This window comes from Lithobates pipiens, unplaced genomic scaffold (genome assembly GCF_037356315.1).
Source record: "Lithobates pipiens isolate NorthernLeopardFrog02 unplaced genomic scaffold, aLitPip1_a1.2 Scaffold_25, whole genome shotgun sequence".
NCBI classification, from domain to species: domain Eukaryota; kingdom Metazoa; phylum Chordata; class Amphibia; order Anura; family Ranidae; genus Lithobates; species Lithobates pipiens.
Genome location: NW_027507787.1, coordinates 55,907,307 through 55,924,558, shown reverse-complemented (window position 1 = coordinate 55,924,558; position 17,252 = coordinate 55,907,307). Strand labels below are relative to the sequence as shown.

Here is a 17,252-nt window from a genome sequence, read left to right as displayed (position 1 = left end):
GGACCCGCGGACTCGATCACCGCGGGCATCCCCGCGATCGTCTCACGGAGCGGCTGAATGGAGGAAATGCCGTGCAAACAGCATTTCTCCATTCTGCCTAGCAACTAGTGACGCTGATCTCTGCTCCATGTGATTGGAGCAGAGATCAGTGTTCACTAAATGAAAGCCCAACCCCCCCACAGTTAGTAACACACCCCTAGGAACACTTAACCCCTACACTGCCACCCCCTGGTTAACCCCTTCACTGCCAGTGTCATTTACACAGGAATCACTGCATTTATATAGCAGTGATTACTGTATAAATGACAATGGTCCCAAAAATGTGTCAAAAATGTCCGATGGGTCCCCCACAATGTCGCAGTCACAATAAAAAAAAAAATCGCTGATCGCCGCCATTACTAGTAAAAAAAAAAAAATTATTAATAAAAATGCTATAAAACTATCCCTATTTTGTAAACGCTATAACTTTTGCCCAAACCAATCAATAATCGCTTATTGCGATTTTTTTTACCAAAAATATGTAGAAGAATATGTATCGGCCTAAACTGAGGGAAAAAAATGTTTTTTTTATATATTTTTGGGGGATATTTATTATAACAAAAAGTAAAAAATAATGCGTTTTTTTCAAAATTGTCTCTCTATTTTTGTTTATAGCGCAAAAAATAAAAACCGCAGGGGTGATCAAATACCACAAAAAGAAAGCTCTATTTGTGGGAAAAAAAGGACGTCAATTTTGTTTGGGAGCCACGTCGCACAACCGCGCAATTGTCGTTTAAAGCGACGCAGTGCCGAATCGCAAAAAGTGGTCTGGTCTTTGACCAGCAAAATGGTCCGGTCTGCAAGTGGTTAATTTGCAGGGATAGCCTCTCACTTCCTGTTTTGGCTAAATCTCTGCAGTGGGACACAGATGGCAAAATAAACTGACCGGGGTTATAACCATCCTTTATGCTATGCAAAAAAGAAAATTCCCTAGGTAGGCAGTCATCATCACGTTGGGCAGTGCCCTGGAACAATTTTGGATTATATCCAGTGAATGTACACTTGTGGCTTCTAGTCATTATATGCAATCTCTATTGGAAAACTTGTCGGTGCAATTTGTTCTTTTACTTTTTTAATACATTTATCAGTTTTCACACTATGGAGTTTTTTCACTTTTGTTACTCAGAGTTTGCCTAGCGTACTATATTTGCTGATATGGAGTTGTCAGCACTGTATGACCTCTAGGTATACTAGTGGAATCCAACCGTGCAGGGTACATCTGTTATTGAACACAGTGGTAATATTTGAACATGGTGAAGATTTTAACATTTATGCACGGATTATTTGTGTGATATTATTGGGACTTTTATATAGTGGGCTGCACATATGGATTTTTGATTGTTTGGACACTTCATTAATTCAATGCTTTTGAACTTTCCATTCACATTCCTATATATGAATTTACACATCTATGTATATATATCAACTTTTTTGCGCTTGCACTTTATTGTTAGCACATGTATTATGAGTTTAGGTTTAACAACACACTTTTTTTTTGTTGTATTTTGAGGCGTGCAATACATATATATATATATATATATATATATATACATATACATGTATATACACATACGTACATACAGGTGCATCTCAGAAAATTAGAATATCATCAAAAAGTTAATTTATTTCAGTAATTCAATTAAAAAAGTAAAACTCACATTTTATATAGATGCGTTACACACAGTGATATATTTTAAGCATTTCTTTCTTTTAATTTTGAAAAAATTACTGAAAAGTATGTCCATGAACAGTATAGTATGCACTCAATACTTGGCTGGGGCTCCTTTTTTATGAATTATTGCATCAATGGGGCATGGCATGGAGGTGATCAGCCTGTGGCACTGCTGAGGTGTTATGGAAGCCCAGGTTTTTTTGATAGTGGCTTTCAGCTCATGTGCATAGTTGGATCTGGTGTCTCATGTTCCTCTTGACAATACCTCACAGATTATCTATGGGGGTTTAGGTCAGGCGAATTTGCTGGCCAATGAAGCACAGGGATACCATGATTATTAAACCAGGTACTGGTACTTTTGGCAGTGTGGGCAGGTGCCAAGTCCTGCTGGAAAATAAAATCAGCATCTCCATAAATCCGGTCAGCAGAGGGAAGCATGAAGTGCTCTAGAATTTCCTGGTAGAGGGCTGCGCTGACTTTGGGCTTGATAAAACACAGTGGACAAACACCAGCAAATGACAAGGCTCCAGGGCCGGACTGGGAATAAAAACCAGCCCTGGAAATACTTTCATACCAGCCCCATAGCATTATTATACCAGCCCACCAGCATAACTTTATTATTTTCTTGTTCATAAAAGGGAAAACCATGCATTTTAAAGCACATTTGAAGAGTGTATAACATATAGATAAGAAAAAGACAACTTCGCCTGCGCTCTGGTGTCTCGGTCTTCGAAGTGTGATACTGAGAGTTTAAGATGGTAGTGTCAAAAAAGGTCTTGAAGCCCTCCTTGGAACATTGAGTATTCAAATACTGGAGAAAAACAAAACAAAAAAAGGAAGGCGCACTGACCTAGTGCATTACCATAAATAGAGCTTTATTGAAAACCGAACAAATAGTAAAATGGCTACTCACAAACGAGTATTGATAAAAGGCATAATCAATACAAATAGATCCATCGCACCGAACATCGACACATCCAGATCTGATGTCAGATGAATTGACGAATACCTCAACGTAAACGGCTGACACGTTTCAGGGGAGAACCCCTTTCTTCATAGCCAAAACAAGCAATGGTTCCTCGCTGGAGGCTATCATTATATATATGGAGGTTTCGTAAAGCATGTGGTCAGAAGGTCATGGAGCTCCACCCACAAAAAAAAAAAAACAACACAACAGCACCCATCTCACTTATTGTAAAAAAAAAATGATAAAAAAAAATATATATAGTATAGATATTTGAATAAATAAATAAATAGTGTGGTATATAAGTGAATGGAGGAAAAGAATTAGTTAATACAAAGTGTCTATAAATGGTGTATATATAAAAAAAAATTATATTTTTATTTTTATATAAAGAACGTTTTTCGCATATATCTTTTATATATTTATATCTCTTTATATATATTTTTCCCATATTTTTTCCTTTATATATATACATATGTAAGAATACAGGCATCAACAAAAGTTTCCACCAATTTCCACATAAATATCCACACAGTGTCTGCACTGGTGTATATAAAAGGGAAGTCTTACCTAGTATATATATATATATCTCACTTTCTTCTGCACTCCATTAGTGACTGGAGCGCACCTAGCCTCGTATAGCAGGAAGTGCGGGTGCAAATGCTTCCATCGGTGAGTCGGTCACAGGATCCGCTGGCCCCTGGATGATACCATAGAGATTTCCAGCGGACCAGATGGTTCGGAGGCCGGGCGCGATGTTATGACGTCACGCCTGGCCTCTGCATTCAAAATAACGGCGCCGATTTGGCTTATTTTTTTGGGCTTAAATTGGATTACTTTTATTCCTATTACAAGGAATATAAACATTCCTTGTAATAGGAATATGGCACATTTTGCCATGTTGCATAAAAGTTAGTAAGACCACCCATGATTTAGTGGATCCAGGTAAATTGTACGGATGGAGCACATTTACCTTTCCATGTTTTCCATGACATTTTTACAAATATGTACTGTAAACATGAGAGATCTCATCATGTGCTTTCCATTAAACCTTTTCAAATTGTTCTTTCAATAATACAGCAGATTATAACATCAATGCATATTCTAAAGCATGTCTTTATCGAACAAGAATTCATCATCTCTGCCATGGGCCGAGAAGGTCTGTTCCCAAAGCTTTCTGAATGTGACAATTAGATCCTTTAGTTTGGGTCTACATTGGTGATTTCAATCTATTGCCACTAAGAGATTTTAAGTGGAACTAAACCCATCAACTTTCCCAAAACAGTTACATTCAAAGCAAGCTGTGAATGATAACTGTCACACGTGATTGTGCTCTCAACCGCACTGTCAAACCAACAAATAGCTTCAAAGGGGAAAAATTGGAAGTAAAATCTAATACTGTATACCAGAGGTTTAACAAGCTGCTACCCCCTCCTTGTACTCATGCTGCATACTTAAGTACTTAAAATAACTGTGTAAATACCTTCTTTTTATCTCCTTTAGTAAAGTCACATGGGGGGCCGATTCACTAAGAGTTAAATAACGGCTAATCTTATGCTGTAAAATACTGCATGAGGTAACAATTGTGCAAGTGTTCAATTCACTAAGAATTTGTAGTTAACCACTTCCCACCCGGCCAATGTACATATACGGCCGGGTGGGAGCTCTCTACTTCTGAGTGGACGTTCCTGAACGTCCTTCAGAAGGAGGGGGATCGCGCACGCGTGTGCCCGCGCAGCGGCGCGAACCCAATGCGCTCGTGTCACCCTCACACGGCGCATCTCTGATTGGCAGGAGGGCTCTGTGATTGGCCCTCCTGATCACATGACGGCCATGTCCAATCACAGCCGTCATGTGACGTAAACAAACAGCCGGCTGCTAGGCAATCGGCTCCTCCTCTCCTCACACAGAAGTCATCGCTGAGGAGAGGAGAGCAGATCGCTGCAGCTGGCTGATGATCAGTGAGTATGAGCTGTTTTTTACAGCTTTTTACTCACTGATCACCAGCCTAGTGTAAACACACAACACACCACACAGTATAAACACAATGTCCCCACACATATCCCCAAAACACACATGTCCCCAAATAATAAAAACACATGTCCCTAATAATAAAAACATGTCCCCCACATATGTCCCACTAAAATCACATGTTCCAATGATTATCTGTACACATATGTCCGTGATCACCTGCACACACATGTACATGATCATTTGCGTACATATGTCCGTGATCACACAAACCAATTATTATACACTTAACCAAATTTTTTTTACCAAAGACATGTAGCAGAATACATTTTGGCTTAAATTTATGACAAAATTAGATTTTATTGGATTTCGTTTGAAATAGAAAGAAGAAAATATTGTTTTTTTTCCAAATTTCCGCTCTTTTTTCACTTGTATCACAAAAAAATAAAAAACGGAGTCATTAATAAATAGCACCAAAATAAAGCTCTATTTGTGCAAACAAGATGATAACAATTTAATTTGGGTACAGCGTAGCATGACCGTGCAATTGTCATTGAAATTGTGAGAATGATAAAAGCTGAAAATTGGGCTGGGAAGGAAGGGAGTGAAAGTGCCCTGTATTGTAGTGGTTAAATACCGCATGCGGCATTTGTTTGATTTAGTGGTAATTACCACATTAGTTAATACAGTAATTTACCGCATTGAGCTGGTTGCTGGGAAGCAGGCCGCCACATCCTTAACAACCAATGATTCATCAGCTGTCAGCAGGCTTCCCTGCTTACAGCTAAGAAAAGAAAGGCGCGAGGTCCCCCCCAGAATCCATACCAGGCCCTTATACAAGCATGCAGCCCGGCAGGTCAGGAAAGTGAGTGGCCCCTCTTTTGAACCATACCAGGCCACATGCCCTCAACATGGGGGGGTGGGTACTTACCCCTATGTTGATGGAGACAAAGGCCTCTACCCGACAAACCTGGGCGGTAGTTGTGGGGGTTTGCGGGCAGGGGGCTTATCGGAATATGGAAGAAACCTTTAAGGGGGGGGGACCCAGATCCCACCCCCCCATGGGAATGAGTATGGTGTACATTGTACACCTACCAATACACAAGAAAAGGTGTAGTGTTACAAAACACAAGAGATGGTTTATGACGAGTCCTTTAATAAAAATCGTGTCTTCTTCCTCAGTGTTTCTTCTCCCTCTCCTCTCTCCGTTGTTTTTTTTCCTCCAGTGTTTCTTCTCCCATTTCTCTCTCAGATGATTTCTTATCCCTCTGCTGTCTTCTCCCTCCGGTGTTTCCTCTCCCTCTTCTCTCTCCCTTGAAGTCATCTTCATTGTCCACTAGAAATAAAAAACACAGTCTTCCTCCTAAGCTAGCTGCCTCTATTGTGTTGGCTCCCGCTGTCTGAAATTTCTTATATCGCCATGGGGAACGGCCATCTGGTGATGTCACCTGGAGATTTGCCCCCTCTATGTCACATGATGGCACAAAAGGCAGGGTCCTTAGCAACCAGCTATTTGTCAAAAAACAGCCTGGGGTGCCCCAACCCCCAAGCTGTTTATTGACAAATACCGCATGTGATATCGCCAGCAAAACCCTGGTAGTAAATTTTGAAAAATATTTAATGTTCTAGTTCATTTGTGAATTGGACTTAAGAGCTTTTTATGCAGTATTTACTGGCACATTTTTTCCCCAGTAAATACCGCATAAACGTTATTTTATTTTTTTTGTGAATCGGACTTAGTTTACCGAATGCAATAATTTATGCAAATGAGTAATATGATACCCTTATACTTTAGTGAATTGACCCCATGATATCTAAGCTGCGGATCACCCTTTGTTTATGTTAGCCTTTACTTCATCTTTACCGGACCACCCACCGTGGATATACATCACTACTTTAACGTTACTGGGGTTATGGCAGCAGCTAGAAGTGGGCAATCCTCTTTTACATAGAAGTGGTCCCAGCGGCAGATTCTCCATGAGATTACTTTTATGGGCAGCGGGAGAGGTTTCTCTCTCTGTTTCCTAATCGTTTCCGCTGCTTACATTCCTTGTAATAGGAACAAAAGTGCTAAAAAAAATAAATAAATAAATGTAAAAGGGAAAGTGTAAAAATAATAAAAAATTTCTCGCACGCATAAGCGAACGCATATGCAAGCTGCGCCCACATATGTAAACAGTGTTCAAACCACATATGTGAGTTATCACTGCGATCATTAAAGTGAGAGAAATAATTTAACTCTAAACAAGTAACCTGTAAAAATCTGTAAAGCATCACCTATGGAGATGTTTAAGTACCGTAGTTTGTCACCATTCCACGAGCGTGTGCAATTTTAAAGCATGACATGACAAATTGGTATCAATTTACTCGGCAGACCATAATCTTTCACATCATAAAAAAATTGGGCTAACTTTACTGGTTTCTTATTTTTTAATTCAAACCCTTACATCAGGAGAGGGAGAGAGAGAGCGAGAAACGTGGGAGGTTGATGGCTTGTGGAAAACAACAGGTTGGTACACAGTGGATATTTATGTAGAAAGGAGAAGATCTGCTGAGAGTCAGTCCCTCTGCCTTCTTATTAACAACTGACCACTCTAGATAGGAGAACATAGGGTGGGCAGTTTGCTGGCTGTGCTGGGAACGCAGCCTGCTCTTCTCCAGTGACATGTCATGACACCCCCCCCGCACAGCCATACACTGAAGTTCAGTGTAATGTTGCTTCTCCTCCCCCAGCTCTTATGCAGCTGAGAACAAAGGGAATGTGATCACTTACAAAAAAGGGGAAAAAGTGTTTATAATTTTTTTCTTTATATCCATACACAAATGTTTTTCCTTTCATTTACATAGTTAGGTTGAAAAAAGACACATGTTCATCTAGGTTAACCAAATAAAAAAAATAAAAAATACAATCCGATATACACAATCCTTCACCCACAGTTGATCCAGAGGAATGCGAAGAACTCCAGCAAAGCAGGCTCCAATTTGCTACAGCAGGGGAAAAAAAATAATTCCTGATCCTCCGAGAGTCAATCGGAGTTCCCTTGTATCAACTTTACCTATAAATATTAGTACCCAGTTATATTATGTATATTTAGGAAAGAATTCTTGCCTTTTTTAAAGCAATCTAATGAGCTTGCCAGAATCACCCATGGAGGAAGTCTATTCTACATTTCATAGCTCTTACTGTCAAGAGAGCTTTCTGTATTTGGAGATGAAATCTTTTTTCCTCTAGACGTAAAGAGTGCACACTTGTCCTCTGTGATGACCTTAAAGTGAATAACTCAACACCAAGTTCATTATATGGACTATTTAAGTATTTTTGCATGTTGATCATATCCTACCTTAATCCCCTCTTCTCAAGAGGGAATAAATTCAGTTCCTCTAATCTTTCCTCATAGCTGAGCTCCTCCATGCCTCTTATCAGTTTGGTTTCCCTTCTCTGCACTTTCTCCATTTCCCCCAGATATTATTTTTGAGAACTGGTCCCCAAAACTGAACTGCATATTCCAGATGAGGTCTTACTAACAATTTGTACAGGGGCAAAATATCTCTCTCTCCGGAGTCCATACCTGCTTATACAAGAAAGGACTTTGCTCGCTTTGGAAACTGCAGCATGACATTGCATGCTATTATTGAGCTTATGATCTATCAAAACCCCCAGATCATTCTCCACCATTGATTCCCCCAGTTGTACTCCCCCTAATATGTATGATGCATGCATATTTTTAGCCCCCAAGTGCATAACTTTACATTTATCAACATTAAACATCATTTGCCACTTAATTGCCCAATTAGACCATTGCATTGAGGTTGGTTTGTAAATTGGAGACATCCTGTAAGGATGTTATTCCACTGCATAGTTTAGTGTCATCTGCAAAGACAGAAATGTTACTTTTAATCCCAGACCCTATATTAGTTATAAAGATATTAAAAAGTAAGGGTCCCAGCACTGAACCTTGGGGTACACCACTGATGACCTTAGACCATTCAGAGTAAGATTCATTAATTACTACTCTCTGAATTCTGTCTTTTAGCCAGTTTTCTATCCATTTACAAATTGATCTTTTCAAGTCTGTAGACTTTACCTTACACATTAGCCATGTGTGGGGAATTGTGTCAAATGCTTTTGCAAAATCCAGGTATACTCCGTTCACAGCCACCTCTCTGTCCAAGGTTTTACTTTCCTCTTCATAAAAAGAAATCAGGTTTGTTTGACAACTTCTGTCTTTCATAAATTCATGCTGTCTGTTGTTTACAATATTTTTTTCCAGCAAGAACTTGTCTATGTGGTCTTTTATTAAACTCTCCAGTATCTTTCCAACTATAGACGTTAAACTAACAGAGCGTCATTCCTAGTTGGAGGCCTCAATAAACTGTCCATAAAATTGTCTTATAATACCTTTAAAAATGTTTGCCCTTTAACTGTCCCAGCAGTGCCATTACTTCCACCTGTGCAATGAGCCTCCACCTCCTAACACTAGGAGGTCTATAACAAACACCAATGACAAACTTTTGTAGTACGCACACCCATGTACAGTTCCACCCATAATGCTTCAGATTCATCACACTCTCCATCAAATAGGTCCTCTTTCACACTCGCTTTGAGATCACTTCTCACATAGAGACAGACACTACCACCCCATCGTTTTACCCTGTCTTTCCGAAAGAGAGCACAGCCAGGAATATGAATAGCCCAGTCAGGAGAAGAATGAAGCCAAGATTCATCAATACCACTTAGATCATATTTCTCCTCTTGCACCAGAGCTTCCAACTCACCTATATTGCTTGGCAGACAAACACTTTAATTCTTTGTCACATTTTGCAAACGTATGTTGCATATATTTTATGTTAGTACAAATGGTACTATTTCCAATGGTTGATTGTAACATAGGAACCTTCATATCATCTGCCATAGCCCTCCCTCCATCTTTCCCCATTCCACCCACCAATAGGGGCTGACCCCTGTCTGCCCCATTATAATCTAATTCACCCTCCCCCACAATCCTAGTTAAATACTCCTCCTGCCTTCCCATAATCCTCTCCTCCAGCACAGTAGATCCCCTTCCATTTAGGTGCAAACCATCTATAGCATATAGGTTGCACTCAAATGAAAAGTCAGCCCAGTGCTCTAAAAACCCAAACCCCTCCTCCTTACACCAGGTCTTTAGCCATGCAATCAGCTCTCTAATCACCCCCTGCCTTTCTTGTGTTGTGCATGGCACAGGCAATATTTCTGAGAATATCACCTTTGAGGTCCTTCCCTTCAACTTGCAGCCTAGGTCTTTAAATTGGTTCTTAAGGAGCCTCCACCTTCCATAAATTATCTAATTTGCTCCAACATGGACCTAGACAGCTGGGTCATGACCAGCCCCTCCCAGTAATTTATCAACCCAGTCCACCACATGCCAAACCCTGGCTAGTGGCTACAGGGAGACAGCAAACAATCCGGTTTGCTTCTTTTGATTCCTATTTTAAACTGAAAGGGTTGTTTTACAAGGTGATTGTTTACAATCACTTTAATGTCTGGGCATAATGATTGGCTGCAGAAATATAAAGTACTGCATATTCTCCCCAGATTTCGAGCACAAGGTAGTGATAGTTCTGTGTTGGCTCCAAGGCCCACTGTGTTGTCAGACCTCACAAGTAAAGGTATGTGGAAAGCCAAGGGCTAGAGTACACAGGCATTTGAGGCGCCAAGCATTTATACTGACTTATTGTGAAGGGATAAAAGTGAAAACACAATTTGATCTCAAGCTGACCTTAAGAGCTCAGGCACACTAGCCCTAAGCCCTTGTACACACGGTCGGAGAATCTGTTGGAATGAGTCTTATCGGACAGTGTCGTCAGATAATCCGACTGTGTGTGGTATGCATCGGACTGATTCCGTCCGAATCTCCGTCCGACCCAATTTTCCAACATGTTGGAAATATTTCCCGACCAACTGGGCCGGACGGACCTAATCCGATCATGTGTAGAGTATTTTGATCGGACCAAGTGCCACGCATGCTCAGATCAAATTCCTACATCAAAGCTATTGGCTACTAGCCTGAATGTAGTCCCATCGTAACGAAATTACGTCATCACGTTCTGAAAGATCGGATTTTTCGCCAACTTGGCCCAACCGTGTGTATGCAACAGTTTCGGACACAATCCGTCGGACTAAATCCGACGGGCAAAATCCGACGGATTTGGTTGGCAAAATCTCCGACCGTGTGTACGTGGGCTAGGACTTTGTCATGCATATGTTTAAATGTACTTTAAATACACAGACATTTTATTTCCTTTAACAATAAAAATTCAAAAAATATAGTCTGACTTTTCTGTTCTATTAAAGGGAGCCAGCCTTAATTACCTCATCAAACGTTTCCTTTAAACCACAAATTTAAGATAACCCTCCCAACTTATTTAAAAACCAAACAGTATGAGGAGCATATTTGCCATCAGATTGGTAATTTGTTGCTTTTGCCAGTAAAGCAGAGATGGGTGCTTAGATGTTCACCAGCTACTCCACTAATGGCGTTTTACTTATTTTGAAGACTGTTGCTGCAATCTCCAATGCAACACAGTCTAATATATAATTTACTTGTCAAATAGTTATGTTTTTTTATTGGAAAAGGTACAGTTTTTTCACTTAAAATAAGTGTCAGATCAAAACCTTTTTCTAGTTTCTAGAGAAGAAGGATTAGAACTTCTGTCAGGGTTTTCTGCTATCCAGGGTTGCATTAGAAAAAACTTTCATCAGTTTTTCTGACAACAGTTTCACCAGACAATGACAATGGTTCTAGCCCTTCCTCACTAAAACTAAGAAAAAAATGTTTTGGCTTGACACACACTAAAACATTTATTCCATGTTCAGGTTATGTTTCGGTCAATCTGTGAGAACCACTAGATAATTTGCAACTCCTTGATTGCCTGACTGGTACCTAATGCTAAAACTGGTGTACAAATTGTCAGAACATTTAGAAGACATTTTTTCCAAATAAACATCCTAATACTCTCCAAATATCTGAGAAAGATTCACCTTGAGAAGCTCCCGTGGAAAATCTTTTCCTTCATTTAATCCTTCCAAATTTCCAATGAATTCTGAACACGACATCCTTTTGCCAATGTTCTGAAAAAAAAAAATTGTATTGGGGTACTGAACACAATAATTTGTAGGATGATTTGGAGCTTGGTCACTTGAGAAGCAATACAGAGCACAGGAAGAGAAAAGGTTGTAGAACAGCCAGTGGCGTAACTGGAACCTTCAGGGCTCCGATGCAAGAAACCATGAAGGCCCCCCCCCCCGAACCTCGGACAGGGCTATTTCCTCCGAGCTTGGTGGCGGAAAAGCAGGGAGCAGTCGCAAGTGGATGGCTGCATATAAAGGAACCGATTTCTCCATTTCCCCCTGCTTCTCCTCCTCTCTCTCCCACAGGCATTCAGCGGCTGCAGGAGGAAAATGGAAAGATCAGTTCCTGTATGCCAGTGTTTCTCAATCTTTTTTCAGTCAGGGAACCCTTGAAGTATACCCCTATGTGAATGGGGTGCACTGCAACCACTCTGCAACTGTGTGCACTCCATGCAGTTGCAGCATAGTGATGATGCATTTAAGGGGTTAAAACAGGCGGTCAGAAGGCAACATATTGCCTCTTTAGCGCCTGTCAAATGGCTCTGAAAACCGATCTGAGCATGGGTTGCTTTTCAGAGGAATAGCATTTTTGCTGGTACTTTGAACAAGCAAGAAAAAAAAAATCAGTTATGATTGTACACATATAGGGGGTCAGGATTAAATGTGCATAATACATTTAAACACACACACACATATATATATATATATATATATATATATATATATATACACACATACATATATACTGTATACATATATACACACACACATATATATATATATATATATATATATATATATACACACAGTGCCTTGCGAAGGTATTCGGCCCCCTTGAACTTTTCAACCTTTTGCCACATTTCAGGCTTCAAACATAAAGATATAACATTTTTATTTTTTATGAAGAATCACCAACAAGTGGGACACAATTGTGAAGTGGTACGAAATCTATTGGATTTTTGAAACTTTTTTAACTAATAAAAAAATGAAAAGTGGGGCGTGCAAAATTATTCGGCCCCCTTGCGTTAATACTTTGTAGAGCCACCTTTTGCTGCGATTACAGCTGCAAGTCACTTGGGGTATGTCTCTTTCACATCGAGAGACTGAAATTCTTGCCCGTTCTTCCTTGCAAAACAGCTCGAGCTCAGTGAGGTTGGATGGAGAGCGTTTGTGAACAGCAGTTTTCAGCTCTTTCCACATATTCTCAATTGGATTCAGGTCTAGACTTTGACCTGGCCATTCTAACACCTGGATACGTTTATTTGTGAACCATTGCTTTGTAGATTTTGCTGTATGTTTGGGATCATTGTCTTGTTGGAAGATAAATCTCCGTCACAGTTTCAGGTCTTTTGCAGACTCCAACAGATTTTCATCCAGAATGGTCCTGTATTTGGCTGCATCCATCTTCCCCTCAATTTTAACCATCTTCCCTGTCCCTGCTGAAGAAAAGCAGGCCCAAACCATGATGCTGCCACCACCATGTTTGACAGTGGGGATGGTGTGTTGAGGGTGATGAGCTGTGTTGCTTTTACGCCAAACATATCGTTTTGCATTGTGGGCAAAAAGTTTGATTTTGGTTTCATCTGACCAGAGCACCTTCTTCCACATGTTTGGTGTGTCTCCCAGGTGGCTTGTGGCAAACTTTAGACAGAACTTTTTATGGATATCTTTGAGAAATGGCTTTCTTCTTGCCACTCTTCCATAAAGGCCAGATTTGTGCAGTGTACGACTGATTGTTGTCCTATGGACAGACTCTCCCACCTCAGCTGTAGTTCTCTGCAGTTCATCCAGAGTGATCATGGGCCTCTTTGCTGCATCTCTGATCAGTCTTCTCCTTGTCTGAGCTGAAAGTTTAGAGGGACGGCCAGGTCTTGGTAGATTTGCAGTGGTCCGATACTCCTTCCATTTCAAAATGATCACTTGCACAGTGCTCCTTGGGATGTTTAAAGCTTGGGAAATCTTTTTTTAACCAAATCCGGCTTTAAACTTCTCCACAACAGTATTACGGACCTGCCTGGTGTGTTCCTTGGTCTTCATGATGCTCTCTGCGCTTTCAACAGAACCCTGAGACTATCACAGAGCAGGTGCATTTATACAGAGACTTGATTACACACAGGTGGATTCTATTTATCACCATCAGTCATTTAGGACAACATTGGAATATTCAGAGATCCTCGCTGAACTTCTGGAGTGAGTTTGCTGCGCTGAAAGTAAAGGGGCTGAATAATTTTGCACGCACCACTTTTCAGTTTTTTATTTGCTAAAAAAGTTTAAATTATCCAATAGATTTTGTTCCACTTCACAATTATGTCCCACTTGTTGGTGATTCTTCACAAAAAATAAAAATTTTATATCTTTATGTTTGAAGCCTGAAATGTGGCAAAAGGTTGAAAAGTTCAAGGGGTCAAGGGGGCCGAATACTTTCGCAAGGCACTGTGTATATATATATATATATATATATATATATATATATATATATATATATATAAATGCACACACATATAAACACATACACATATAAACACATGCAAACACACACATAACACATACACACATATATACATGAAGCCTTTTAAAAATCAGCAGTGCTTTACCTGCTCTTCCTGCTGGGTACAAACTGTGCTTTTACTTTAGGTCTATCAGTGTGACCAACTCCCCGCATAGTACCGAATACAGTTCGGCTAAGGATCGGGGAGCTCGGTCTCAGCCGCCCCTGTCGTTCCTCCTATCTATCAAGATACCTATCAAGATATAGGGAGGGCCCCCTGCCCCAGTTGCCATGGCGACCTCAGCAACCCCTACTTCCGCCACTGAATACAGCCTCTAACATGCTACCTATTTATAAAAACTATGCTGTCACAGAGTAGCTGTATACATTACTGTCCCTCAGCCAACAAATGCCACTTACTTGCTTTAAAGTAAACAGGGTGTTATGAAGCAATAGTTTTCTTCTTATTTTATTGCAGCAGCTAGAAAAATGACGCTACTCTCAAGAAAACAAAAAGAGCTAAACTATTGTTCGCACATGATTCAAATGTGCATTTTTTTTCACTGATCGGGTTTATGTTTACATTGAATTTACTTTTTAAACTATACTTGAAGTCCAAAGCAAGCTGAAAAATGTTTTTATAATGTACAATGTTTTTTTCCTTATGTCTCTATATTGGTTAGAAGGGCTTTTATTTCCCTCTTTGTTTTGAGGTAAATCTCAGTGTTCACCAGGGATATTTCACTAGAGTGTAACACTTATTTAAATATAGAAAATTTAAAAATATAACAATATAACGTACAAAGACAATCAAATCGCATGGGTTTCCTAAGCTTTGTTGCTGCCTCTTCGTAAAAGTAGCAATGGCAAAGGGCCTCATTTTACTTTGGAACTGTGAATCATAAATGGTGGCATTAATGCACTTCACAGGAAATCAAGCATACACGTTTGAACAATTTGTTAAATCAAATAGAATCATCTCTAGGATTGCAAAATTAGAAAGTGTCTTGGAAATAATGATTGCTTTTTTATAACAGTGATTTAGGCCTCTTGCACACTGCATCTTTAAAACGCTCAGTACAGTTTTTTTACTGATTGAAAATGCAGCCCCTTGTTTACAATGTGCCTTTACACACGGCACATAAATAAGCGCTGCGTTTTGGTCGGTAGAAAAAATGCAATGAGTTCACGGTCAGTATTTCGAGTATAAGCGCACAAATATAAGTTGAGTTGCATCTTGATATAGCGTGGTAATTTACCCGTAGGATCTCGACGCGCTTGGAAGACACATTCACACATATACTAGGGCCAATTTGGATAAGATCCAATTAACCTACCAGCATGTCTTTGGAGTGTGTGAGGAAACCGGAGTACCCAGAAGAAACCCACATAGACACAGGGAGAACATGCAATATGCCTAACTTAAGCACCTGAAAATACTTCCAAAAATGTTGATGCTCAAACATCAGTACCGTGTTCAAGAGGCCTTTATGTATTTTTTTATATTTTCCTTAACATTTTACCTTATAACAGCAAAAATGACAGTTTCATTACATAAAATATACCTTTATATTGACAATGCCATCTAAACTTACATGTCCATGCAGGTCTGTGTTTAACAACATCAGTGCACATGTCAAGGTATGAACTCCATCTGAAATGAAAATAGAGATATGAGAAACCAGAGAGCCAAAATTCAAGACTATACCGCTTTCACAATCCATTTAGAACTATTAAACTAAAAATAAATAATTGTATCTTATATACTATTGACGTAAACAGAAAATAATTAAAAATAGTATCTAAACCCCCAAAAATAAATGTATTCATTCACCACATCTAAGTATTGGTAAGCTGTAATGTTTTAGTTTATGCTATTACCTCTATTTTCACTTTGGTCATCCTTCAACCTAGAAATTTCTGACAGGATCATAAAGAATGTATAATGTGCTTAGCTTGAAAAAAAAAAAAAAACTAATTGAGAAATCAATGACAAAAGACTTTAAAGATACAGTATATGCTACAGAGAATATGGAAAATACATTTTTATTCCAGGATAAATATATGGAACTGGGGAGGGGAATCAGGGCACGTAGTAGGACAAATTTTAGTATAGACAGACAGAATTAATATGAAAACAAAATGACAAATATTAACCCATACTGAATGTAAAAGACCATGAAAGGAAGACAAGAAAAGAAAACCAAAAAAACAAAACAAAACAACAATACAAGAGTGATTGCAAGAGAAGAAAATAAAAGAAAATAAAAACTGAAATCTGAATATAAAAAAAAAAGAAAATTGATTGGCAATGCATGGAAAAACAGCCAATGGAACTCAGGGTGAATCAGATTGATTCTGGGCTTTTTTTTTTTGCTCGTCATTGAATGAGTGGAGAACAGGTGTCATCTGCTAAATAAAGCCAGAACAACTGTCACCAGACTATGTAGATAGATGAAAGATACATAGTCAAAGAGTAAGGCCAGCCACAGACAGTTCAAAATGTGGCTGGTTCAGCAGGAACCGTCTGAATTTCAATCCATCTATGGGCAGACTGGTTGTACTGAGGTTGACCGATTGACTTCAGTACAACCAGCCATCAAACGTTCCTTGTTTGATCACTGTCGGCAGCTATAGCTGCTAGCAGTGCTCATGGTATTCTGATGGCAGGGAAACCATCCACTGTCAGAATACAAATGTGCAGCAGGAGAGATTCCCCAATCAACACAGTCAATTTTCTTTTCTTCAATCTACCTATATAGTCAGGGCTGACTTTAAGGTAGGACAAAAGGGGCGGCCCTGTCATTGATGTGGAGCCCAAAGCAGCTGCCTCATACTTCCCAAATAGGGGGGAGGAGGGGGAATGTTTGGGGTGCAGAGGTTAGCATGGGTTTTAGGATGCAAAGGTGCTGATAGGGTGGATAAAGATGTAGGTCATGTGTAGAGCAGCCCATTCATTTCAATGTGCTGCTCTATGCGCTACAAATGCGGAAGAAAGTCCCAAACC

The 17,252-nt window shown here is 39.6% G+C and overlaps 1 protein-coding gene across 3 annotated transcripts in view; it reads right to left on the bottom strand.

The window, feature by feature from the left end:
• PSD (pleckstrin and Sec7 domain containing) overlaps positions 1-17,252 on the bottom strand; it is a 711,875-nt gene that overhangs the window by 212,870 nt on the left and 481,753 nt on the right. For all 3 annotated transcript variants that reach the window (XM_077454479.1, XM_077454482.1, XM_077454480.1), the window contains 2 exons: positions 15,841-15,899; positions 11,668-11,757 (listed from right to left, as the gene is read on the bottom strand). In XM_077454479.1, the coding sequence (XP_077310605.1) occupies positions 11,668-11,757; positions 15,841-15,899 (149 nt within the window). The remainder of the gene's footprint in view (positions 1-11,667; positions 11,758-15,840; positions 15,900-17,252) is intronic.